Genomic DNA, 26,457 nt, shown 5'->3' on the forward strand with positions numbered 1-26,457 from the left:
TAATCTTTTTTTTTCTTTTTCCAGACCAAAGCACTGCCATGAAGGGCGAAGCTCTGCTTTCTCCCTACTGGATATGTAACTACAATTTGGCCTATGGCCATGGATCATGATGGCCTCACATTTACATGCTAAAATGCCTTGAAGTTTCTTTCACTTTCTGCATTCTGCTCTGCTGAAGTGATGTTTTTTTCTGCCATGCTAACACCAGCTCATTCTCGGACTCTAAACACAACTATTATTGTCTATGAAAATGCCTACGCAAACATTACCACTCCCTTCTTGGTTCGTAGTGGCACAACGCAGCCACTGAAGTACCATTGGGGTGCCATGGTTACCAATGAAGTGCCAGCGTTGACCATCAACAGCACGCCTGCCCTTCCTTTGCAAGACTTCAAAAGCTTGAGCCTGCCACTTCAAATCATGCTTTCTGCTGCCATGATATTTATACTCCTGGTTTCTTTCCTTGGTAACCTTGTTGTCTGCCTTATGGTCTATCAAAAGACTGCAATGCGATCTGCTATTAACATCCTCCTAGCTAGCCTGGCTTTTGCCGACATGCTGCTTGCTGTGCTGAATATGCCATTTGCTTTGATAACCATCATCACAACTAAGTGGGTTTTTGGGGATATCTTTTGCAGAGTCTCCGCCATGTTTTTCTGGCTCTTTGTCATTGAAGGGGGTGCCGTCCTTCTCATCATTAGCATTGACAGGTTCTTTATTATAGTTCAGAAACAGGATAAGCTGAATCCTTATCGTGCAAAAGTCCTCACTGCAGTTTCCTGGGTTACAGCCTTTGTAGTGGCTTTCCCACTCTCGGTGGGGAACCCCAGCCTACAGATACCTTCTAAAGCACCTCAGTGTGTGTTCAGCTACACAACCAACCCTGGCTACCGTGCCTATGTAATATTGGTGGTCCTGATTTCCTTTTTCATTCCATTCTTGGTGATGTTGTACTCTTTTATGGGCATCCTCAATACTATGCGGCGCAATGCGGTCCGCATCCATAGCCACCCAGACAGCATATGCCTCACTCAAGCCAGCAAACTGGGTCTCATGAGCTTCCAGAGACCCTTTCAGATGAACATAGATATGAGCTTTAAAACTCGTGCCTTCACAACTATCTTGATTTTATTCATTGTCTTCATAATCTGCTGGGCCCCCTTCACCACCTACAGCCTTATTGCCACCTTCAACAGCCACTTTTATCAGAAGCACAACTTTTTTGAGATAAGCGCTTGGCTTCTTTGGCTCTGCTACCTCAAATCTGCTCTGAACCCACTGATTTATTACTGGAGAATCAAGAAATTTCATGATGCGTGCTTGGACTTGATGCCCAAATACTTCAAGTTTCTGCCACAGCTACCTGGTCACACTCGAAGACGTATCCGGCCTAGTGCTGTCTATGTATGTGGGGAGCACCGGTCAGTAGTGTAAAATGTGCAGGAAGGGAGTGGACTGTTGCTCTTTTCTAATGTATGCTTGACTTGATAGGATTTTTTTTTTTAAATGGTTTCTTTAGCTGCCACATTTATAGCTTTCCACAGACATGCAATTTCAAGAAAGAGATCATAATTGGACTTTGTTACCAGAGTGTGGCTAAACAATGATATTGGCTATGAGCCCAAGGAACCTCATGTATTTGTATATATGTATGTGTAAAGGAAATGTTGCGCATGCAGATAGAGCTTTTTCTTTATCACAGGAGAGTCCGTTGATGATGACGGAAGCTGCAGTTTAGCTTCCCTCTTCTACAGATACAGGGCTATATCCAACAATACACAGCCGACATTTCTCCTTGTGCCGTTGGAGATTGATTACCTTACCCTCAAGACCTCCTCTCCATTGCACAGCCTTCTTGGGATGGCCTCCAATCTCGTGGAGCTGATTATGAGGGAAGAAACAGAGCTGTAGAGAGGAATTTAATTTACCAGTGATGTTTCTTCTGCTGGCGGAAGGGCATCGCTGGATACTGCCTATCTTTGCAGCAGTGAAACTTAAGTGGGACTCTTGCTGTATGCACAAGTCTCCATTACACACACATTGAGCAGCCTGTACATTGTGGCCATCACCTCCTGAGCTCTGTGGTGGAGAGAAAGGAAACCATTTTGAATTTAAGTCAGGTTTGTTGCTAAGGACTGCAAATGCATTTAATTTTAGATTTTTGAAAAAAGCTGCTATTCCATTCCACTGAACACTTATTTTTATAAATTATGTTGCTGATTTATGCCAACATAGTAGAGCCAAAAAAAGAGAGAGTCTTTAATGACATTTCAAAGAGTTAAAATGATATTAAAAATAGATTCTAGTATATTTGTGCACTTTACAACACTACTTTAGAGGTAGGGTAGGTTGAGGTTCTTTTTGTTTTGTTTCTTTCCTCAAGGGTTTGGCTTTCATGCAACATTTGCAGTGCTTCAGTAAATGACATTGTAACAAATACAAAAATCCTCTGGTTAAGTTTACTTGAATTTCAGTAGTATCCAGTGCATAGATTTCCAAGTAAAGGTCTATCTATAAATATTTAGTGCTATCCAGACAAATCAAAAGTAATTAAGCCTTGTTGAAATCCAAAAGGCATTAAAAACATAAATTTTCACTGCCTAAGTACATGAGACTTGAGTTTGGGTCCCATCAGTTTCAATAGTATGTAAGTGTGGGTTCATCATCTGTGGACTGTATCAGGTTGGTGTCATAGGGTAAAGCCTGGCCCAGCTGTACTATTTTTAAAAGAGAGAGAGAGAGAGAGAGAGAGTGTGTGTGTGTTTGAGAGAGACAGAGAGAGAGAGAGAGAGAGAGAGAGAGATATTTCTAGTTTTTATTCATTTTTGTTTTGTTTTACATCTGTCAGGATCCAGGGAGCTAGCTGCTTTAGGCAAAATATAAAAATTCTCAGTTGATGCCTATCTATTCTCCTTTTGAATGCCACTTCAGTTCCCTAATTCAGCGTCCCAGGTTGCTTCTTGTAACTACCCTTGATTTCAGAAAAGGTTTGTCAAGGTGACATAGTGATGCAGTTGCTGGAAAGAGGAACACCCAACTCTTGCATGTGCCTATGGTTATAAGTTAAAACACACATTCCAAGAAAAGAGCAACATTTCATAACAAATGTTAACATTTATTTACAGAGTGTTTGGGGAGACTCCTAAAAGATACAGATACGCACATGTAATTGATAATGTGTCGGGTTCATTTAATAACATACCTTTTAATAGAAAAGATTTTCGGCAGGAATTGACTGGATGGAAAAGCTTGAGATGGTTATAATAAACAGGATTTTCTATGGTTCCACATGAAGTAATATGGTTTATTGCTTGTGTTGTGAACCAGACCAGAATTTTTACACTCTCCTTCAGAGTCAACCTATTTTGTTGGGGTTGCGTTAGTCGCTGGATTTCTTTATGTCTGCCCTGTTCTTCTCTTATCTGAGAAGAGATGTGGGGGTGGAGTGGGGAGATTAACCTCAGGAATTGTTTTACAATACTTAGCCTGCAATCTGTCTCATGAACTTCAGCAACATAAACATATTAAAACTAGCATCAATTTTACTGTTGCTTACAGTGGGGCTGTATACCACTCATCTCTGAATTCTGTAATGGCAGCAAATGATGTAACTTAAAGAAAATCAGCTTCAGATGAGAAGAAACAATTGAGTTCCTCTAGAAATATTTGTGATTTTTTTAAAAAAGAAATTTTGTCTTGGCACATCACCTGATCTCAAGTAGATTTGCTGATTCAGAACTATCCATTCTCATTTAATTATTTTACTGTATGAAGGTTTCATGTTGTCCTTGAAGATTAGTTAACCTCATATTAAAATGTTACATTGATTGTTGTGGGTTTTTTGGGCTCTTTGGCCGTGTTCTGAAGGTTGTTCTTCTTAACGTTTCGCCGGTCTCTGTGGCCGGCATCTGGTGAAACGTTAGGAAGAACAACCTCCAGAACACAGCCAAAGAGCCCGAAAAACCCACAAAAACCATTAGATCCCGGCCGTGAAAGCCTTCGCAAATACAAAATGTTACATTATTCTCTATTAAAGTGACTTGCCATTGCTGCCAGTAATGATATTGTTCTGCCTTCCTGAGAAATGCAGCATAAGCCTCCTTGATTTCCTAATTATGGATTGAGATTCTATTGTAGGGTTGTACTGCTGGTCCCATTGACCAAGATTAAATGAGTTACTGCTTCCAACATCCACTGTTTGACTATTGGATCTCAGAAAGCTTATATATGGAGATACCTGTGCTTGTAGGTTTTGGGGTTGCTGGGGCCCTTATCACACAGCTCTGGTTGCCTAGCTGAGGTATCTGTGGTTGTTCTGTGGATGTTAGGAGCTGGTATGAGAAAGCCCCACCATCAAGGGCCCACTACCCCGTTCAGCCATGGACTCCATTTGATTAATACTTTCAAGGGCTTATAACTGTCATTCTGTGTAATGCTTTAAGGACTGATGAAGCAAAGATATTTGATCAGATAAAATATGTTTTAAAATTATCGGTGTTCATGAATTTCAGGAGATAGAAGTTATATAGGAACTTTTGTGTATACAGAAACAAATTTAGTAATAATTGGCTTTCCCCCTAAAAAAGTTATATGGAAATATAGTATATGCTCTTTACAGTTTTTGCTAGATCAAGACATACACCCAGCTGCATAATGCAACCACATGGCTTGGATCATTTCTACCATATGAGTGCAATTTGGAGCAATAGGTCAGCGACAGAGTGTGCCTTCTTATACCGAGACACTCTGAGCAGTTATTCCCTTAAAATGTAGGTGTCTTCTTCTATTAAATGGCAGTGGCCAAGTTCCTGTTGATAGTAAGTCACTCTAGAATAAACCTATTTAATCACTTCCTCTGTATGTTCCATTGATTCAAATGGAGTTATTTTGACTACAACTTAAACATAGTTCAAATCCCAGGTAGCCGGCTCAAGGTTGACTCAGCCTTCCATCCTTCCGAGGTCGGTAAAATGAGTACCCAGCTTGCTGGGGGGGGCAATGTGTAGCCTGTAGAATTAAAATTGTAAACCGCCCGGAGAGTGCTTGTAGCGCTATGGGGCGGTATATAAGTCCAATAAATAAATAAATAAATAAATAGTGAGTTAACAGTTAGAGTAGGTCAATGGAACTTATGGAGGAGCTGACTCACTGAATCTCATGTTTTCAGTGGACCTACTGTATTGCAGTTTACTGCATTAAAAAACAACAGGATTTTGGTCATAGTGTGGAATGCTGTGAAATAAATAATACTGCTTTTATTGTGATTGGCAAAGTGTAATAGATTGGATGTAATATGAGACTCTTTCACATGCCGTGCATCACTAATTCACCAATTTGAGCAAAAGGAATTTGAAAACAATGGCCTCTGCCTAAATGATAAGCTGTGTTTTGCATACAGAAGCACTTTGGCATTTTGACCCGGTCTTTATGACTCGGAAGACAGTTCCCTATACTCACTAGGTCTTACTTCAGTTTAGATATGCTACGGTTTCAGTACTTGAGCGTTATGCCTGAAAATATGAAGGACTAAACATAAGCCTTATAGCCCACCAACTCCAGGAGAAGACCTTTGTGTGTTGAGGGTGAAGGTCTGCCAAGGCACTTGTTAAGTACGAACAGAAGAATATAATTACAAGCACCTTTGCAGACATTTGTACTGAATGTGAGAAGTTTTGTCCTACTTCCAGATGGGGTAGAGATGTGATGAGCTGGATTTATGTACATGCTTCCATCTCCCACCATAATTTCAGCCCACCACCCTTTCAGGTATCACACCTGAATAGGCTCGTAGTATATTGAATGCCTTTTGCTCCCCTTGATCGACAGAACAGGGTTATATTCTTGCTACACATAAAAGAGCAGAATTTAGTGCCTGGTATGTAAAGTGAGAAGTCAAAAAATTCAGATGTATTTATTTATTGTGGTTTGGAAATGACAGTGTGTCTGTTTCAATAAAAAAAACTGAAACCAGAGGGAGCTAGACAAAACTTCTAAAACCTCTCACACAGTCTTTTTTTACCATTATTAGTTGTTCTTCCTGTCTTTGTGCTTTGGACTTTTTTAGCTTTTTGGAAAAGGCAAATTTTAAAGCCAACTTGTATGTCAAGAAATTATAAATAGGAGGTTGAATATTAAGGGAGGAAGTAAGCATGCATGACTTTAAACAAATGTAACAAATGTTAAAGCAGCACTGGCTTCATTACTTCAATATGCTGTTATTTTAGGATAGTGCCTTGTTAATTTGGGATGAATTTCTATATTCTCAGACTTAAGAATATTTTAATTCTGCTGGAGAGTGGCAGCATAAATGCATACATTTTGTCCTCTATAAAGTTTACGCCTGTGTTTACACAATAAGCATTTGTATGCATTTCAGAAGGTAAGTGTCACGTATGTATTTTAAAATTTGGATGTAAATCAGTCTGTTGAAGAATTCTGGGTATGGATTGTACCACTTTGTTTCATTCCCAAATAAAATTTTTGCTTGAAGGTATATGCTTTGTACTACTGTACTGGGGAACAAAACAAAGGGAGGGAATTATATTATGGAAGATCAAATTGAATGTTGTTTTTTAAAATATATATATTTGTAGTCACCTAAACCAATGATTTCCTACAGCTGTCCCTTATTTGTTATAACCATCTGTGTCTAATGGGGATTTTCTCTTGAGGAATTTATTGAAGAATATCATACATGCCTTGAAGGAATTTAATATTTCATGTAAGCTTGTTTTTTTTTAAGTTTGTATGGAAAATAATAGTATCATTTTTTCCTGTATCACTTCTATTTTTGTACTATTTTTTAAAAAAACTTGAGTTTATGCATAAGTTGTTGCCAGAATTTAATACTCTTTTCATCATGTGACTTTGGCCATCTGCAGTTCACTGTCCTCACAGAAAGATGTATTGGTTTATTTTTGCTATGTAAAATAAGGCATCAGAGTATGATTTGTTGCCAGTGAAATGTGATGCATTTCTTAAATCAGTTTCTTTTTCAGAATTACGACTGCTGATTACTGAAGTTGTTTCCTTTTTTAAAAACAAAACCAAACCCATATACATAGGTGACCTCAAATGTGTAATTTTAAGCGAAAGTGCATATGTTATATATACCTAATTTCCTGGGTTGGGGGGGATGGTTGAAAGCAAGAGGAGGGAATTGATTATTCAGCAGTTCAAAAGGAGCCTGCAACTTGCTTTTAATCAATTATGTCAATTGAAATACTGACCTATTAAAATGTTTTCATAACAATCTGGTTTTCATGTATTATTTGAAAAATCAGAAGCATTTTTTAAATGATAGGCATGCAGAATAAAATGTACCTGTGAAATGCTTCAGGTAATGTGGGGTGGTGGAGATAGAAGTGGTTGCATAAAATTTCTGGCAAAGATAACAAGAAAGCCTTAAAAAGATTGTTGTTGCATTTTAGGAGTCTGCATTTGCATATGGCTCCCCATGCAAAAAAACAAAAACCAAAAACAAACAAACAAAAACACCAAAAACAAACAAACACAGGAATTATGTACAAATAGAATTGTCCCAGGTACTCAATATAATGCAGCCATTCCAGGAAGGCTCTGTGCACACTTAAAAGTGCTCTGCAAACATATATGAACATAGGAAGTTGTCCCTACTTCCTTATGGAACTGTACCATGCTGTAGGTTCATCTAACTCAGTATTGCCTTTACTCAGAGGCTACCAAGCAGCTCTTCAGAATTTCAGGCAGAAGCTTTCTGAGAAACTTCTCCACACAAAGTATGCACAGAATTGGACTCTCAGAAGAACAGCCTTTTTCATAGAACTGTAAGGAAGAAGTACTGTAAATGTATGTCCGTGCTGGTATGTGGCACATCTCTGTAGTGTCATATATCTTAGGGCATCCTAGAATTCCATAAGGAATATAGTCAACATTGGAAATGCACATGAAGATTGATTACAGAAAAATGTGTTTTTCAGTATGGTCACACTGCTTAGTACATTCATAATCCCAAGTGGCTTCATACAAACTCTCTGTGTGGAAGACTGCATGGACTAACCTTTTATTGTTTCATCTAAAGGAGATGTGCTAGCTATAGCTGACTAATTAGAAGTCATTTGAAGTAAACAGAACATATGCCAGGGGGCATTTGTTCGATGTATGATTCATTTTCTACATAATATGGTGACCTTTATGAGTCACTCAACTGTTCTGTTGGTTAGTGATAAATTCTTTTGCTGGATATTAGGAAAGATAAGAGAGATTTTATTATGGGAGTTGGCCTTGAGGTAATTAAGATTCCACTGGAGCTACACAGCCTGGTTGCAGCACAATTAGAGTGGGAGTAAATTCTGATTTTATAGAAACCTAACCATCTTAAAATCTTTAGACCTGTAGTCTAAGTAACAGTACTCTGACAAGGGGGGTTAAATATACTATGAATGAATTAATAAGTAAATGAGTAATGATCTCTCAGGAGCAACTCCCAGAGTACAAAATACCACTTTGGCACCCTTAATACACGTTGCTGCCCTTCTGCAGCTTCTCTTTGTAGCTGTGGCAAATAGAGTAATACTTGATGCCTTCCAAACACAGATTTTTATCCCTTTCTATCACCTGTGGTCTCTTTAGACAAGTCACACTGTTTTATGACAAGAAAAGGGAATAAAGAATTTCATTTCGAAATTCATTCCTGTGCTTTTTTTTTTTTTAAAAAAAAGAGTCTCTGAGCAGTTCACACAGGGTAGATTAAAAATCAATGATTTTTTAAAAAAATCAAATGGATTCAAATCACAATTTAAATTTTAAAGATTGTTTTTTAATTGTAAAAAATACATTTTTAAAAATTAAAACATGATTTAAATCAAAATCCATCCTGAGTTCATAGTATTAAAACATACAACAAAACCCTGCCCCAAAATACCAAAGTCTTAAACAATAAAATAGGTATAGAAACCTAGAACTATGGAGTCAGATGCTGTGGCAAAGAATGCTAGTGCAAAAACGTTGTTTTATGATATGACTCACACAAGCATGCTACTTTGGGTACCTCTGTAACGGGTCAGGGAACTTGTTTACTTTTTACCTCCCCCCCCAAAATTTATTTATGTTGACATTACCCCCCTTGGCTCTTGCGTTCCGCGGCCACCCCCCGCCCCTCCTGCGCGCACCCGGGACCTGTGGCCACCATCCAGGCAGCCAGTCTGGAGCTACCACACCGCTGGGAAAGTGCGTCCTTGGAGAGGGGAGGCAGGCACCGCAGGGCTGGCAGGTCCACTGGCCATAAGCTCAGGTAAGGCGGGGTGGGAAGGGGCCTCCTTGCCAGTGCACTGGGCAGGTGGGCGCAGGCAGGAAGAAGAGCCCCGGCCAGGGCTCCACCGGGCAACGAGTCCAGCTGGCCTGGTATGCCGCCCTCCCTCCCACTTTGGAGGTGAGGAGGACAGGTGGGTGCCCTGTGCAGTTCCTCGCCAGGGCTCGCTCTCCCTGCGATGGAATGCCCGCCTACACACAGCATGGTCAGAAATAAAATGCCTGGGGGTAACATGCCTGCAGCCACCATCCCCATTACCCCCAGGATTTTCATTTTTACACCATTTGGGGTAATTTACCCCTGTTCTCTGACCACTGCTTTATAATAAAGCAGGTGGGGATTCCAGAGGGTAGGTATCACTATGGAGAAGTCCTGTTTTCTCTCACAAGCTGGGGCACAAAGTAACAAAAGTCCCCTCTAAGGATGTAACAGGCATGTACATGGAAGAATAGCCTAGGACTGTGTAGGATTTGTATGTTATTTGCATGTTGAAATGGGGCTAATGAGGCAGCCAATGCAGTTCTTTCAGCACAGGTGCAATATATATATTTTTTAATCTGGATGTTCAGTTCAGTACTCTAGGCCAGCGGTCCCCAACCTTGGGCCTCCAGATGTTCTTGGACTTCAGCTCCCAGAAATCCTGGCCAGCAAAGGTGGTGGTGAAGGCTTCTGGGAGTTGTAGTTCAAGAACATCTGGAGGCCCAAGGTTGGGGACCACTGCTCTAGGCTACTGCAGTCTGCATTTGCCGTTGCTTCCAAACTAGTCTCAGAATTAGCCCCACAAATCATGCTGCCCTAGTCCAATTGTGCAGGTACCATTGCATAGATAACACGGTAGGCATGTTATCCCCATCCAGGATGGGGGACAAATGTTGTTCCAACCAAAGTTGGTAATAGGTACTTTTGCCACCATGGTTACACAGAGCCTCTAGTGCAGCCCAAAATGATGCTGCAGACCCTTGCCCTCTTCCCTGCCCCAAATTTATTATTTTAAAGGCTTTAAAAGATGCCTTGTGCCTTCTAAGGGGTACAGGAGACGTTTTTGCCATAGGTAAGGGTCCCCAGCACTCTGCCCCTCACACACCCATAATATTCTTTATACTTTTTAATTGGCCACCAGAGGGCACAAGAGGCTTTCTGCAGTGGGGTGAGTTAAGCCTTTAGAAATATTTCGGGTTTAGTGCAAGAGCAGATGGCAGCCTGTGTAACTCCTGGATCTCTGGAGGTTGCCCATACTTGCTGTACTGACAAAGGTAGTTCCAACGGGTTCAGTTAATCAGCTCAAGGTTAACTTAGCCTTCTTTTCTTTTGAGGTCAGTAAAAGGAGTACCCATCTTCCTGGGGTGCAAAGTGTTCCCCAGGAAGTAAACTGCCCAGAGAATACTCCAGGCACTATGAAATGGTATATAAGTTGAAACATTAAATAAATACCTACAGTGGACCCTCGACTTACAGACGGCTCGACTACAGACTTTTCGAGTTACAGACTTCTCTGGCTGCAAAATTTAGATTCGACTTGCAGCCAGAGAATCGACTTACAGACCAGAAAAAAACCAAAATGGAACAAAAATAGAATAAAAACTGCCAATTATGGGATTAATCGGTTTTCAATGCATTGTAGGCCAATGGAGATTTGACCTACAGACTTTTCGACTTGCAGCCACCGTTCCAATACGGATTAATTCCGTAAGTAGAGGGTCCACTGTAATACTGTGTTCTGAAACTATTCCTGAAAGAGTGCCACCAACTGGAGACTCACGGCCTGAAATCCTACTGGTGTTGGTGTTAAGTGTGCATACCTTGGGGTAGCTAATTGTGGCAATCGACGAGATGCCAGGATGCATCTCAGGACCTCATCACACCAGGCAAGTCTACCCCTGTTATACCCCAGTTAGATCATTGCATACATTTCCAGTCACACAAATGCACAGCTATGATAAAATCATTTCCCCAGCCAGCAGTGTATTTGTGGGTTATTTGTCCCTTGCCGGGAAGGTTGTTTTATTTTATACTGATGACATCAAAACATTCCTTTGCATGTGTGGATGTCGCTGTCGATTCTTTTCCAATAACAAGTTCCAGGGAAGGCGGCCACCAATATTGCAGTGCAACTGTCTTTCATTGTGTGCAATGCATTTCTTCAAGAATCACTGGTGCCCTGGATAAAATGTTCCTGAATGGGAACCTATTTCTGACATTTTGATGTATCAGTGTTATTGTTGCTTTTAAAATAAAGCAAGGGGCTGCACTGCCCCGGGAAGCAAAAGAGAAAATAAACCAGTTCCATGGTGTAGCCAACCATAACATTTCAAATAGGAAGAAACAAATCGGTGGTTGTTGTTTAGTCATTCCACTGCTTCCCAGAGTTTAGTCTAATAACAAATTGGTTATGTTAAAGCAAATGGGAATGTTCACATATATACCACATGATTGTGAACAGAGGTATAGAAAGAATAGTTAGAACTAGGGTACATCTGGTGGGTGTAATCAGGCCCTCAGTTGCACAGCTCTTGGCATGAGCAGGCATATGGCTAAGACACACACTGTCAATTAGCTAAATTAGTCATGGCAAGTAATACCTTACATGAACACCGATAGGATTCTGATCACCAACTGAATACTGGGGTCAACAGTATGAAAAATTGTTCTGAGATTAAGAAAGAAAAATGAGTTTACTTCATTTTTCTCCCCCCCCCCCGCCAAATAAAGGGCTATCTGTTGGGCTGACCAACACCAGTTCTGTCATAAACCTGGGTCTGATTTAAGTGGGCCAAACAGTTTCTTCCAAGACCATTTACAGCTCAACTATTACCACATTCCTGATTACTCTGTCCCAAAAAGAAGAATTAATACCTCATGGCAGTTGCAAACTGGGATGGGAAACGTATCCTCTAAGCATCCCCAATTAAAGAAAAAAAGAGGTCACCTTGTACTCCCAAGGGGGCATGGAGTCAATTTCAATATATTTTGAGGGTCCATAACATTGTTAGCAACCCCTGCTCCACTTTTTAAAAAATGGCCACTAGAAGATGTAATACAACTTTTCAATTTTTAAATACACTATATTTGTAATTAAATAGGTTAGAGCAATCTTTGTGGTACATAACCACTGTATTAACATCTGTTTTATTTTTAAAATGCATAGATTGTTTTTTAACTATGCCCATTCTTTTGGGTGTGCAGCCGTTGGGCTGTCATAAAATCTGAAAAATGCACCTGAGTCTTGTTGAGGTTGCCCATTGTTGGGATTAAACATTCAGGATGACCTCTTTAGATGCAGACTATTACCTCTTTAATGGTAACAAAACTAGTTGGTCCTGAAAAATGCACTAACATAATTTAGAATGCTTCTAGTCAACTTATCCTCCTATACTTGTCTCCATAAAGCATGATGGGCAAGAGTCAAGAGGGCATGTCTTGGTTTGGATGGCTGAAAGCATCTTGGCCGTGTGCTTAGGTCATGAATGGAACCCTTCTAGCACTGGTGAGAAACATTTGGTCTCCAGATGTTTTGGCCTACAATTCTCATTACCCCAGCCTGTTTGATGAATGGTGATTCTTAGCACCAATAAATAGTCTATGATATCTAGAATGTCAAAAGGTTTTCTTGGGCTTTCTGAAAACAGTAGGTTTTGTAAATATTTTGAGAACATTTGTACTGTTGAAGGCTCCACTGTCTTCTGGAATTTAAATGTTCCTAAATTAAAATGCTCACCTGTAGGATTGTAGACTCACAAGTGTCACTTCAGCAAAACCACTCAGTAACTTGGTATGGAAAATATGGAACCCATCTTGTTTTCCACAGATACCAGTTCAGTCTCATCACTCAGAAATGTATCCTGTATTGTGCCAGATTTTTCCTTTTCTCTTTCTCTCCCTTAACCCTTTAGAAATGACATGGTTAACAGTTTATTAGCAGTTTGTGTGCCTTATCCTTAACTGCAGGTTTTGGATCAACACAGCACAGTTTGGAGGCATATCATCTTACAAATAAAGATAGCTCAGGTGACTTTCTTTGTACTGTGGAGCTGAAGATCTTTCTTGTCACCTCTGCTCATGAAAGGTTGATCCTATGTTGCTCCTAATAAGCACTCTCCAAGGAATTCATTATTTTGAAACTGATGCCTAATAGGAGATGTGTTTTTTTTGCTTTTGAAGTTCAAACTAATTTCCATGAAGGCCACAGTTGCTAAGCAACAGATGCTGTTTGGTGTCTCTCAGGAGCAAAGGCTATGGTGTGTATATGATGACAATTAAAGAGAAATCAAATTATAAACATTGGCTGTTTGTAAAGTGATAATATCATGTTCTGGAATGCTCTGTCATTATTTCAGATAATGCTGTATTACCAACATAAATGATAAGAGTGTGAGTGATAATCTCACAATTTAAAAACTAGTCTTGGTTGTGAAACTGCCTTTGGCTGAGCACTTGTGAGCTCACGGAAATGCTTCTCTGATATTCTTTTTTGTTCCATGATTCCAAATAATATACCGTATTTTTCGCACCATAAGACACACTTTTTTCCCACAAAACAGGGGGGTGGAAAGTCTGTGCGTCTTATGGAGCGAAGAAAACAGATTATATTTTCCTGTTTTCTTCTCCTAAAAATTTGGTGCGTTTTATGGAAAGGTGCATCTTATGGAGCGAAAAATACGGTAATATTGAAATATTTAGGCAAGTGCTTTGGCATAGCCTCCAAAATGGAGTCAACAACATCTCAGTGTAATATAATGTGACCAATACTCTTGCTCCATTCTAGATTTCCATATGGAAACCAGCTGGACATAGTGTACAGCATGGTTTTATGAAGGAAAAATGAAGCAAAATCTATACATTGCATAAGATAAGATAACATTTGTATCTCACTGTGGGACCCATACTGGTACTTCTTTTCATTATGGAGAGTATGTATTGTGCTTCAAGTAATAGTATGCTATTAATGTTGTACATGGAAATCTTTCCCAACTAAAGATGTTTTGGACTACAGTTGCCACATTCTTCAATCCTTGGTCATACTGACTGTGGCTAATGGGAGATGTGGTGTACCAGTCTGAGGACCTAATATATGGTAGAGTTTTCTGTGTGAGGTGTGGAAAATACAGCAAAATGTATAGCGTTTGACAGGCAACGTTTTCAGCATATTCCAAAGGATGACCGGTAATGTTTTTTCTCATGATGGCTCCCCTTTAATGCAGTAAAGCTGCCATGCAGAGAATTGTTTCCACAAAGTATTGACTGGATGAATGAGCCTTCTGCAGTCAGCCATTGTACATAAGGACACTAAATATAGTCTGTGCTGCAGAACACTGTGAGCCTGAAATATTCTAAAATCAGAGCTATTTGTTCTTAGTGCTGTGCTAAATAAGGTAGAAGCAATGCTGACAAAACTCAGTGAAGTGTTATTTATATCTAGCTGGTTCTGACAGGGTGCCAGAAGGGATGAGTGTCTAGGCGACCTTTTCGAAATGTAACAAGCTGTCATCAAAACTGGCATTAATTGACAGTCTCAACAGGCAGCTTTTTCCTCGCTGAGCAGTCAACATCCAGTAGCCCTGCATTGCAAGTCAAAATAAAGGTGTGCTGATACGGACTTTGTAAGGGCTTTGAATGAGTCTACATCCACAGCCTCCTCCAGGTACTCTGTACCAGTTCCAAAGCAAATCAAAACTAAACACTCCCACAGCTTCCCACAGAAATTCATTAATGTGCTGCCTGCACTATTGGGAAGATACAATTATGTTTAACATTTGGAGGAAATTGGAACATGCCTAATTGAAAAGTTGGTTAAGCTTGAAAAGTCTGAATTTCAATGGATGCCAGCACCCACTATACAAACTTGAAACAATGGCATGCTCTACCTGGGAAAGGGCTACCCCCCCCCATGCTGACTAACAAAAGGGTCAGCGCTGCAGCAAGTATTGGAAGAAGGAACAATGTGCAACAACAGCCTAGCTCCATGCACACAGGTGTACATGCATGCAATCATGCTCATACAGGCGCATGCTTGCGCATACACACACACACCAGCTCACTGTCTTGAGTGTAAAAGAAAATACATTTGAAAAAAGATTCAGCTGGAAGTCTGGTCCGCTTTGGTGTGTAGAATGGGCCCAGAGACCATCTTGCTTTACTTTTCACCACAGGCAACAATATATCTGGAGAGCTCAGTGGTTTAGGTCTCTGGCTGCAGAGCCAGAGGTTGGGAGTTTGATTCCCCCACTGGACCTTCCACAGATGTCGGGAGTTTGGTTCCTCCTTGACAGGGGGGTGGACTCAGTGATCCATAGGGTCTTGTCCTGCTCTGCAGTTCAAAGATTATTTTTGATCTACACTTGGCTCTGGAAGAAGACTAACCAGGCAAAAGTGGAAGTAAACATGCCACAGAGTAAAGAGAGTCTCAGTGTTGTCGTTTTTGTCTCCAGAGATAACTCAGCCTTCATTTGCTTTAGGACTCACTTGTTCCCCTCCCTGGCAATCTAGGATATCTACAAAGCTCTCCTCCAGCACCACTTTTCAAACAAATCATTTTTTTTCCTATAGAAGGAAAAGTTAGTCTGTGCAAGCATTATAGGTTAAAACAAAAACAAAGGGGAAAAAAGAGAGAAAAATGCGGTAGCGCCTTAAAGTCTAACTTCAAGATTTTTTTAATATGAGCTTTCATGGACTTGTTCACAAAAGCTTACATTAAAAATATTTAAGTTGGTCTTTAAGGCACCACCATGTTTTGCTCTTTCCCCCTTTTTAAATATGTTGTTTTTGTTTTCACCTATAATTTTTTTCCTTTCAGCTTTCTTCAATGTCCAACTCCCACACCTGTAGATAGTGATCAGGAAGAAAAAAGTGTGGGTGATCTTGGCCTTGGGCCTCAGTAGCACATTGTTGCACCTGATGATCTTTTCTAATTTCTTCACTGCTGCCTTTCCAAGTTTCAGTCTTCTTTCTTGGATACAATATCCATTTGGGTTGATGATTGAGCCAAGGTATACAAAGTCTGCCTTTTAGAATTTCAGTTTCATCATTGCCAAGCTTAAAGCTGTGTAGTTCTTCTCTAGTCATGATTTTTGTTTTCTTCATCTTCAACTGCAGTCCTGCTTTCTGTGACCTTTCGTTGCGGTCCAAACAACACCCTTTCCATCCAAGAAGCTGCAACAATGTATCTACTATATGCAATGCTTTTGCTGTTAAGCCTGTTCCATGCATGCTCAGTTTATAACAAAGTGTTTTTTTTAGAATTGCCTGGTAGAATGTTTATTTATTATTATCACTCTTGTGCAGTGATAATGATCACTTCAAGCAAAACTGAAAAGCCATTTGATTGAATTCAATAGATATTCAGATAGGTTAGTAAACTATTATAACATTGAATGCATTTGTTTCAATAAATTGACTTCACTAATCTATCTACATTGGTTTGTGCTTGTCAAACATCGTGTTACATGTTTTGCTTACAGTTATTTGTTTTTTATATCTCAGTGTCTTCCCAGTTATCCCCCAAATTCCAAACATCTTTCAAACATTCAAACCATTCATGTACATATTTTGATATATAATATGGCTACTATCATAACACTGCTTTCATAGTATACAATATTCTCAAAGTCTTCTAATAGCATTCTTATTAAAGGTAGTTCCTTTAATAATGAATCGAACACTTAGTTCAGCTGAATTGTATGTTCTCTTCTATTTGCTGCTCTCATGATATATTAATGGCTTCCCTTGGTGGAATCCAAGAATATAATTTCTTTGGATATCACCTCTGGTTTGAAAATGCCATATCCATATTGACTGTTCTATTTTGAGCACTTCTGTTTATCTGTATTAATACTGCCAGCTCTCTGATGGAGTCATCTGTAAGTTTAAAGGCTGACTAATTATTTTTCGCCTCAGATCATTTATTGGCATTGTGGTGTTTTGTTTTCTTTTGTTTTCAGCCTGATTGCATTTTCAGAGAAAATTAGGTTGATACTGTAACTAGTATTTCAAAAGAGCTAGGAGGCAGATAGAATAATAATTCAGGTCATTTCTGACTTATGGCAACCCTTTTCAGGGTTTGTTTGGTGTTTTTTTTTTAGATAGAGAGTATTCAGATGTGGTTTACCATTCCCTTCTCCCAGGGGCATCCTGGGATCATGCAGCTTGCTCAAGGCCACACAGGCTGGCTCTCTTGGGATGCACAGTGGGGAATCAAACTCCCAGCCTCTAGGTCCATGGCCAGATATTTAACTCTCTGAACCATCTAGCCAGCTTGCGGATAGAATAGCTGGTTGAAAACTTCTTTTCCAAAGATTAATAAACAACTTCCTGTCCTGAAGGGAAAGAAAAAAGAATAACGGAGAGGAAGGTGGTTGTAAATGGGTCATAGCAGTTAGACAAGTACAGTGCCCTGGTTTTCACAGTGTCTAAAAATACCAATAGAATTACATGACGGGGTGGGTGGGTGAGGGCTAATGATTAACTGGTTCCACACACACAGTCCCAAAATAATTGCTTCCAATTGCTAATTCCATATTGGTTTTTATCATTATAATGGCTGCTTTCTTTTTATAGTAATGTGTGCTAGTCATCTTAATTTTTCTAACTGTACCCTAGTTTTGAATCCATTCTGGAGGAAGGCCAGCCTAGGAAAAAAATGTATAGACAAACAAAACAGCTACAGACGTGATACTGATTTGACAAGGAGCATTTCTCAGTTGTTTCATCCCCCTTGAAATTGCCTGTTTTGATAAGGTATTCAAAATATTATTTTGGGAAGTGGAAAATTACAGAAACAACCACAACCACTCCCAAAAAGCCTCTTTTGGCCTGCCTTTTGAATTCTGTAAAATTCAAAATGGATGCTGCCACAGAAATGCCTGCCTCTTTGTCATGCCTCAGTGGCCATCCTTGCCATAAAAAGCAATGTAACAGTGGTAGAGAAAGCAGTTTTACCCAGCAGATGGACTCACTTTATTAAAGAAAGGTACTGTTAAACAGGGCTTCAAAGAAAGTTTGGAAGCAGGCAGTTTTCAACCCAAAATGCAAGAAACAACCCGCCCCCCTCTTTTTTAAAACCTGAGGCACTGGAAGAACACTTTTTCTTTCTGACCTGCCAGAAATGTTTTATTTGGAACAGACACAAAGATTTAACAGACATTGCATACCAGTTTGGAATCTCTTGACATTGTCTTGAGATTACCAGGTAATTTTTATAGATTTTTGGTTGAAATGCTATTTCCCTACAGTCCTTCAACTGAGTTCTTGTTGGTGCGACAGAACATCTATCTGTATGATAACATGCCTGTATGAATTTCATAATAATTATATAAACATATAATAATTTAATGGGAGACGGAAATATGCTTTCAGCATCACCCTGGCTATTTGCCAAAGTGTTAATAGCCTTCGTTGTCATTGATCTTGTCAGAGGCAATCCAGTGAGGCTTCTGGAGTGGAAAGAACCTATCCTTGCTAAGAGATGGCCCTGGCTTGTTTCATGCTCATCACATTCTTTGGGGAAGCTCCTTCTATGCCCACCATAGCCTTTGTTGAGTATCTGAGAGTGAGAAAAGCACAGTTATAATGTTTCCTGCACTGTTAGCTACTCTTTGCCTCTGAAAAACCTTACCTAATTAGTACTTATGTCACATAAATAGTAAACATTAAAAGTTGTCGTTGTTACACACTGCCAAGTCACCTATGACTTTTGCTGAGCCTATAAATGAGCGATTTCCAAAATATTCTGTCCTCAACAGCTCTACTTAGTTCTTGGAAACTCAAGCGTATGGCTTCCTTTATGGAGTCAACCCATCTTGTATTTGAGCTTCCTCTTTTTCAGCTGCCTTCAACTTTTCTTATCATTATTGTCTTTTCCAGAGAATCTTTCATTCTCATGATGTGTCTGGTTTTGTTGTTTTTGCCTCAAGAGATAGCTCAGGCTTGACTTGCTCTCGGACCCACTCATTCTTTTTTTTTTCTCCTTATGGGCCAGGGTATCCACAAAGATGTCCACCAGCACCATATTTCAAATGAATATTTTTTTTTTTTGCCTGTCAGCCTTCTTCATTGTCCTGCTTTCATTAATCATGTATTGGTATATTAATCTTGTGAAACTTTAAGGGTCTGAGATTCCATCTATACATAATTTTGTACTGTATTTCAGTTTTGGGCACAAGGAAAATGTTTGAATCATCATCAAATCACTTCTAACTTATGGTGACCCTTTTCAGGGTTTTTCAGGTAGAAAATATTCAGAAATGGTTCACCATTTCCTTCTTCTTAGGGGCATCCTGGGACTTTGCAGCTTGCCCAAAGACACCCAGGCTGGCTGTTCTCCCAGGAGACACAGTACATAATTGAACTCCCAACCTCTAGATCCACAGCCAGACACTTAACTCACTGAGCTATCCAGCCATAAGTCAGAATTGACTTGACGGCACACAGGTATTATCGTTCGGATAGACCAGAATAAATATTTTTTTTAAAAAATTATACACTGCAAAACAAGAATACAAGATTGTCCATGAAACAGATAGTAGGTAGAACTAAGAAAGAAAGCTTGCAACAAACAAAAGTGTTTACAATGTGCATCCAAAACTGCAAATGGCTAGAATTTTTTGAATTTTAGAGGGAAGGTTATTTCACGTAGTCTTTAATAATCCTCAGATACATTCCTGTTGTAACCACTGTTTTTTTTTTTTTTTAAAAAAAAACCACACACACAACCCAGTGACTGTTTAGAGTTTTGTTATTGATTCCTGGCCAGTATGTGACAGCAGCTTGTGACCCTGAGGACTGGGCTTGTTGACTTTAGTTTTCCTGGAGGTTTTTGTCCACCACAGACATGGGACAAAACATAGACTTGTTTTGTCAGTGTGACAAACAGGCATGACACTAAGGTCAGCCAGGCTCTTAAGGAGCCTACTCCTGCCAATGTGAGGAGGGAAAACTTTCACCATGCATGTCAACAAATGGGCAAGCTCTCTTTCCTGGAACACAATAATGGCTTACAGTACTGTATTTCTCTTTTTCATTTCCCCTCTCTCGACATAAAAGATGCTAGAAAAAGAATATAGCCATCTGGAAACATACCTTTGCCCAACTAGTGTGGGGGCCATGGTTTAACCATTACTTATGTACATGGTAGAGGTGATGGATACCTGCCCTTTTAACAGGTATCCTGTTAAGGCAACTATTTACATACAAACTTGGAATTAGAATTGTTTCTTTTGTGTATGGACAAGATGTGTAATGGATCTGTTGAGAGCCATTCTGGACTACACATGAGAGACTTAAAGACAGCAATGGAATGTGTGTGCTTGAACAATTTGCTGCCATTTTTTCTATCTTTGTGATAATAATAGCTAGTATCCTGTTGTGTAGATGTACCTGTGCCATGGATGTCACCAGCTGAAGCAGGCTGCTGCTAATTAAGGAGCTCAATTTTCAGTTTTGAGTTGCAAGTGACCCACACACTATGATATGAAATTGGGCACACCCTGAAATCTAAAAAGCAGTGATCTGCTGCAGCTGGTGGTGTCTCTCCTGTGGTGTGGGCAGAGCTACGCAGCAGGATACTGGTGATTTAATTTAAAAAAAGAGATGTTTCTATTTTTTAAAAAAAGAAATGGGTGGAAAAATGAGAAACGAAAAGCTCACATTTTCCAAAAGAGGTCCTATTTTCTTTGTAGTCTCTTTGTTTATGATTCTGAAAATAAATACAGGCACCCTGACTACAATAGCAGGTTGTTTTGTTTATCATAGCTATAACAAAATGGCATTACATGTTCTTGTTGGTAGGACTCCAATTAATGCCAAGCACATAATATTTTATGGACTAATTTCAGCATATTGATGATTAACTACATCTCTTTTTATCTAGCTGCAAGTTGGGAAAGGAACCTGTGCAACAGAGGGCTGTCATCTGTTATCTTGAGATGTGTGCATTGCCTCCAAGCAGTAAGAAGCTTTCATGTCGCTTTCTATGGGGCCATTTGCATACACATGTGGTGATAGTATGCCTGTTTATTTACAAATATAAAACCAGAGCAGGATAGAGGAAGATGGCAAACATGGCAGCAGATTTATATGGGTATTTGTTGGACTGTCAGATGCAAAACTTAAGAGTGAAACTCCACTTTATCCACTGTATCTCTTGGCCCACCCTAGGAAATAGAGCTACGTAAGTTGAAAGCATGCACAAGGACCTCCGATCTATTTTTCAGGTGGAAAGGTTAAAGATTGCCAGGCAGATTATGAATTTTGCCTCTTTTATGTTTATTTTGTATAATGGTTATGGAAGGAATCAGAAACAAAGTGCCACTGTCATAATGGCCTTATACAAATCTATAATGAATCACATCTGGAACACTTTATAGTCCTGGTCCCTACTCCAGAAAAAGTATAACATAGGAAAGAGCAACCAGAATGGTCAAGGGACTGGTGTTAACTCCAGTTGTAGCGTTTGAGATTGCTCACCTTAGAAAAAAGGCAAGTAACAGGAGGCTTTATGGGGGTTTATAAAATTATATCTGATATGGAGAAAGCAGAAAATGAGACCCTTTTCTCTTTCACACACAATATACTGGAACCAAAAGAGGTCATCAGTTGAAACTACAGTTATTAGTAGAGGCCTACTGACAAAAATGTTAACATGGATATATAAAAATATTCAGTGTGTGCTTAAGTGGATAGGTTAACGGACTAGGACTCAGAAGATCTGGGTTCTAACCCCTGCTCAGTCGTGGAAACCCATGGAGGAGGGGAGATTGGAACTGGTCAAGCTGCTCCTAAAATATCACACTTACTTTGAAAAAGAGGAGGCTGTTCGTGCCCTCTTTTGCCACCCTTGCCCTCTTTCATTCCCTTTACTTACTGGTAGTGGATCATTGTTGTTTTGTGACGGATTTCTGGGTGCACTGGGTTGTGGTTTTGTTCTATTGTTATCTTGTCAGTTGGGTCCAAGTGGTTGGAGGTGGGCAGGCAGGTTCCTGTGTGTCCTGGTAATAGAAGAATCCCATTAAGGGACCCAGTAGCAGGGCCATGGCCTAGCTTGTGCTCCCAGGTGGCAAGGGGCCATGGAGGAGCATATGTCCCTGTGGGGACCATGGTATTGCCATTCCTGGGTTGTCTCATCCCTTCCCCCAACAGGAGGCTTGGGTGGAATGTGGGTTTGCACTGGGGGCAGGAGGGGGGGGGGAGTCAGGTTTCCTGTTGAGCTGGATCCACTCCCAATACTGTGCCATGGAAACTGCTGCTGTTACCAATAAAGTTGTGGCCTTTCTTCCTCCAGACCGTTGATGTGGTGTATGGTGTGTTTTGTCACTAAGCCTGCTGAGCTGTAGGCCAACAACAAAAGTCACCTTAATGAACGTTGATAAAGGTACACCTCATTGTGCTTTCCAGCATAAAATGTGCAATGCAGTAGTGAGACATGGAGATTTTAAAGCTTGTGTTCAGTTGGGGTAGTTTTGAATAATAGCTGTTCTAGCTTCCAGATCTGAAACTGCTACACTGCTTTTTCCTGGTGATCTTCATCCTTTGTGAAACTTTCATTAGAATCATTTTCTACATGATCGCTACCGAAATGTGAGAAATAATGTTATCACTATGCATGGGTTACATACTGACACCAACATGCATGTTATGCATGCTATGTATGTTCGTACGTATATATGCATCACTCAGTAATTTTGAAACTAAATGTATTTCCTTTTTCCTCTCTCTGTTTCTCTTTAATATATACACACTTTATATTAAATATTTACATTCTCAAGAGTATGTATCTTTTGAACCTTAGAAAGTGCAGCAGCTTTTTGCATGTGTATGCCTCCAACATTTTAAATCTCTCTCTTTTTTAATAGGGTCAATTGTACCACTGCAGTCTTCTAACTTCAGGCAACCATTGTGCCAAATCTGTGGGAAGAAGCCTGTACTCGTTGCTTAGCAACCCTGAGACAAGCTCACCAAGTTACAAGTGGTTGGTGAGCTTGTGCTATGACTGGGAAGACAGTCACCTTCCCCCCCCCCCCCATCCAGTTACTCTGCAGCTGGGAGAATGACCAGGGATGACACAAGATGCTAATAATAGCCTAATGAGGATCTATCAGTACCTGGAGCTCTTGACCACTTCTGACAACTGCTTGCAGATTCATTGCCTGTTTATCTGTGTGCCATGGGCTTGCTGTGCAAACCAGCAGAAGCAGAAACCTGGCAAGAAAAAAGTAACACTCCCCCCTCTACAAATATATAGATTAGCTTTTTGACAACAGTGTAGACAGGAATATTTAAACAGATGGGAAGTTAAATATGTTAATTTCTAGTTTCATATTTTTATTTATTTATTTGATTTACAGTGGGGTCTCTACTTAAGAACGTCCCTACTTAAGAACAATCCAACTTAAGAACAGCTCCATTTGCTAAATTTTGCTTCTACTTGAGAACAGAAATCCAAGATAAGAACAGGAAAAAAAAACCTTTCCTGCTCTTTTTTTAACCTTAGGTCATCTTAGGTTAAAAAAAATTCTCCCCCTAGTGGTAGAGTACGTATTAACCAGCTTTGCATTAGTTCCTATGGGAACTAATGCTTCAATGTACGAACGCACCTCTACATAACAAAAAAAACAGCCAGAAAGGATTAATTGGTTTTCAGTCCATTCCTATGGGAAATTTTGCTTCAACTTAAGAACGTTTCAACTTAAGAACACCATTCCAAAACCGATTAAGTTCTTAAGTAGAGGTTCCACTGTAGTTTCTATGGACGGAAAAGAGCAGATATGGATTAAATGGTTTTCAATGCATTCCTATGGGAAATGCAGATTCAACATAAGAACTTTTCAACTTGAGAACCACCTTCCAATATGGATTAAGTTCTTAAGTAGAGACCCCACTGTATATCCCGCCCATCTGGTATATTCTACCACTCTGGGCGGCTACCAACAAATATATATACATTAAAATAACACAGATCCAATTGGCATCATCAATAACAAGAGCAGTGCAAAAAATATAATAAATGATAGATAACAAAAGAAAGAAGTTAAATGCTGGCAGGAGGGAAGGCCTGGGTGTATAGCCATGTTTTTAGATGGGTTTTAAATGTACCCAGCGTAGGGGCCGCGTGAATCTCAGGAGGTAGGTTATTCCAGAGGCGAGGAGCCACCGCCGAGAAGGCCCGGTTTTGTGTCTTTTCCTTCCGGGCCTCCCTCGGCATCAGGCTCCTCAGCCTCACCTCCGGACTCGCGCGGGTGATCCGGGTAGATCTTGGTGGGGGCATTTAAAAACATCAAATGAAAACAAATGTGTTTTATCCATCAGAAATGGTGTACTAGTTGAACTCTCAGAATCTGAATCTGCTTTCATTGATATTGTTGTTAGAGCACACCAGGCCCCCCGTCCTCCACTGCCTCCCAGAGTTGGGTCAAATTCATGTTGGTAGCTTCGGTGACACTGTTCATCCATTGCGTCCTCTGTCATCCCCTTCTTCTCTTCCCCTCACACTTTCCCAACACCAGAGTCTTTTCCAGGGAGTCTTCTCATTAATATTAGCAACAACAAATTGTGGTAGGACTGGTGAATGCAAAATTATATTCAGCTAAGAGTTTGTGGTGGAAGACAGGAGGGCCTGGCGTGCTGTGGTCCATGGGGTCACAAAGAGTCAGATATGACTAAACAACTAAACAACAAACAAGAGTTTATGAGGTGTTATGTCCACTGAAGGATAAATATATCTCTACATAGTGATTCCTTTGCAATAAGAAAAATCTCTACATAGTGATTCCTTTGCAATAAGAAAAACAATTATGAAAATTATAAAAGGTATATTGCAATATGTCAAAGAGTTTAGTAACTGTAGGATCACTGTATTTGTTTCCCGTTCATAGAAAGTATTCCTCGAGATTTAGCAAGAAGGACTGTTGCTGTAATATGGAGTAAGGAATGGCAGATGCTCAAGATGGGTTCAGAAAAGGAAAAGGCACAAGATATCAGAATGACAAATAAATGGATGTTAGATGAAATCAACTCTGTACAAGCAAAAATGGCTAAACTGGGTGTATCATACTTTAGACACATCATCAAAATAAATGACTCACTGGAAAAGACAGTACTGTAGTACTGGGGAAGGCGGAAAGCAGCAGTAAGAGAGGAAGACCAAATATGAGATGGATTGATTCAATAAAGAAAATGATGACCCTGTTTGCAAGACCTGAGCAGAGTTGCTAGTAAGAGGGGTATTTTGAAGCTCATTAATTCATAGGATTACCGTTAAGTCAAAAAACAACTTGGCAGAAAATAACAACAGTGACAAATATTGCTAAACTTCCTTTTCTCCTCCCTTACCTTAAATGCTGCATTTATAGCTAAGTAAATTCTAAGGTGTACCATAGTTTATTTATTATTTAAAACATTTCTGTACCACCTTTACCCAAAAGGCAGTCCCATCATGCCATAAAACAGTGGTTCCCAACCTTGGGCAACCCAGGTGTTCTTGCATTGCAACTCCCAGAAACCCCAGCTGGAGATGTTGCCAAATCTAAAACTGGCATTTGCTTCTAAGAACAGGAAAAAATGTATCCATTACATTTTCTTTCCAGTTTATTTCTTCCTCGGTCAGCCTGGTTATAGGAATTAGCTTTAGCACAGACAGGTGTTTTATTTCATTTCAAGATTATAAACTGTTTTCTGTAGGGAATTAGCAGAGAGCCATGGTTGTGTCACTGTCTCCCTGGCTCCAGCCACTTTCAGCCAGACACCCATCACTCAAGGGCTCTCCAGCCTTTCTGCCCAGGTAGATTTCTCTTCTCTTCTCTTGCTTGCTGCATGAATGCACCTTCCCGGCTTTCCATCTTCTGTCTTTCCATCCCAGTTCCACACTCTTGCTGTCAAGTTTGGTGACATAAATACACCTGTTTATAGTGCTGGTCACAGTGGTTGTGCAAATGAGCTTGGAATGCTAGGAGGAGTCATTAGCGACTATTGGAATGGTGATAAAAGCAGGAGGTTGTAAAGCGAGCCAACATAAGTTGGGGGTCCCATGTATACTCTTTTGACCAGGCGTCTTCTATTATTTCATTTTTCCCCTCATTTTCAGTAACAAATTCTTGTTTTTGCAAAATCTAGAAAACCTTTTCATTGCAGATTTGACCTGGAAGATATCAGCCAATCTCCAGCACTTCCAGAACATTTGTTGC

At 40.0% G+C, this 26,457-nt stretch overlaps 1 protein-coding gene across 2 annotated transcripts in view; it reads left to right on the plus strand.

The window, feature by feature from the left end:
* GPR63 (G protein-coupled receptor 63) overlaps positions 1-26,457 on the plus strand; it is a 103,462-nt gene that overhangs the window by 23,633 nt on the left and 53,372 nt on the right. Inside the window, exon 2 of one of the 2 annotated variants that reach the window (XM_020783509.3) lies at positions 25-4,554. The exons of the other annotated variant lie outside the window; for it this stretch is intronic. Coding sequence (XP_020639168.2) covers positions 181-1,434 — 1,254 coding nt within the window. The 5' untranslated portion in view covers positions 25-180 and the 3' untranslated portion in view covers positions 1,435-4,554. Of the gene's footprint in view, positions 1-24; positions 4,555-26,457 lie in introns of those variants that run through there. 2 annotated transcript variants of the gene reach the window in all.

This window comes from Pogona vitticeps, chromosome 1 (genome assembly GCF_051106095.1).
Source record: "Pogona vitticeps strain Pit_001003342236 chromosome 1, PviZW2.1, whole genome shotgun sequence".
Classification (NCBI taxonomy): Eukaryota; Metazoa; Chordata; class Lepidosauria; order Squamata; family Agamidae; genus Pogona; species Pogona vitticeps.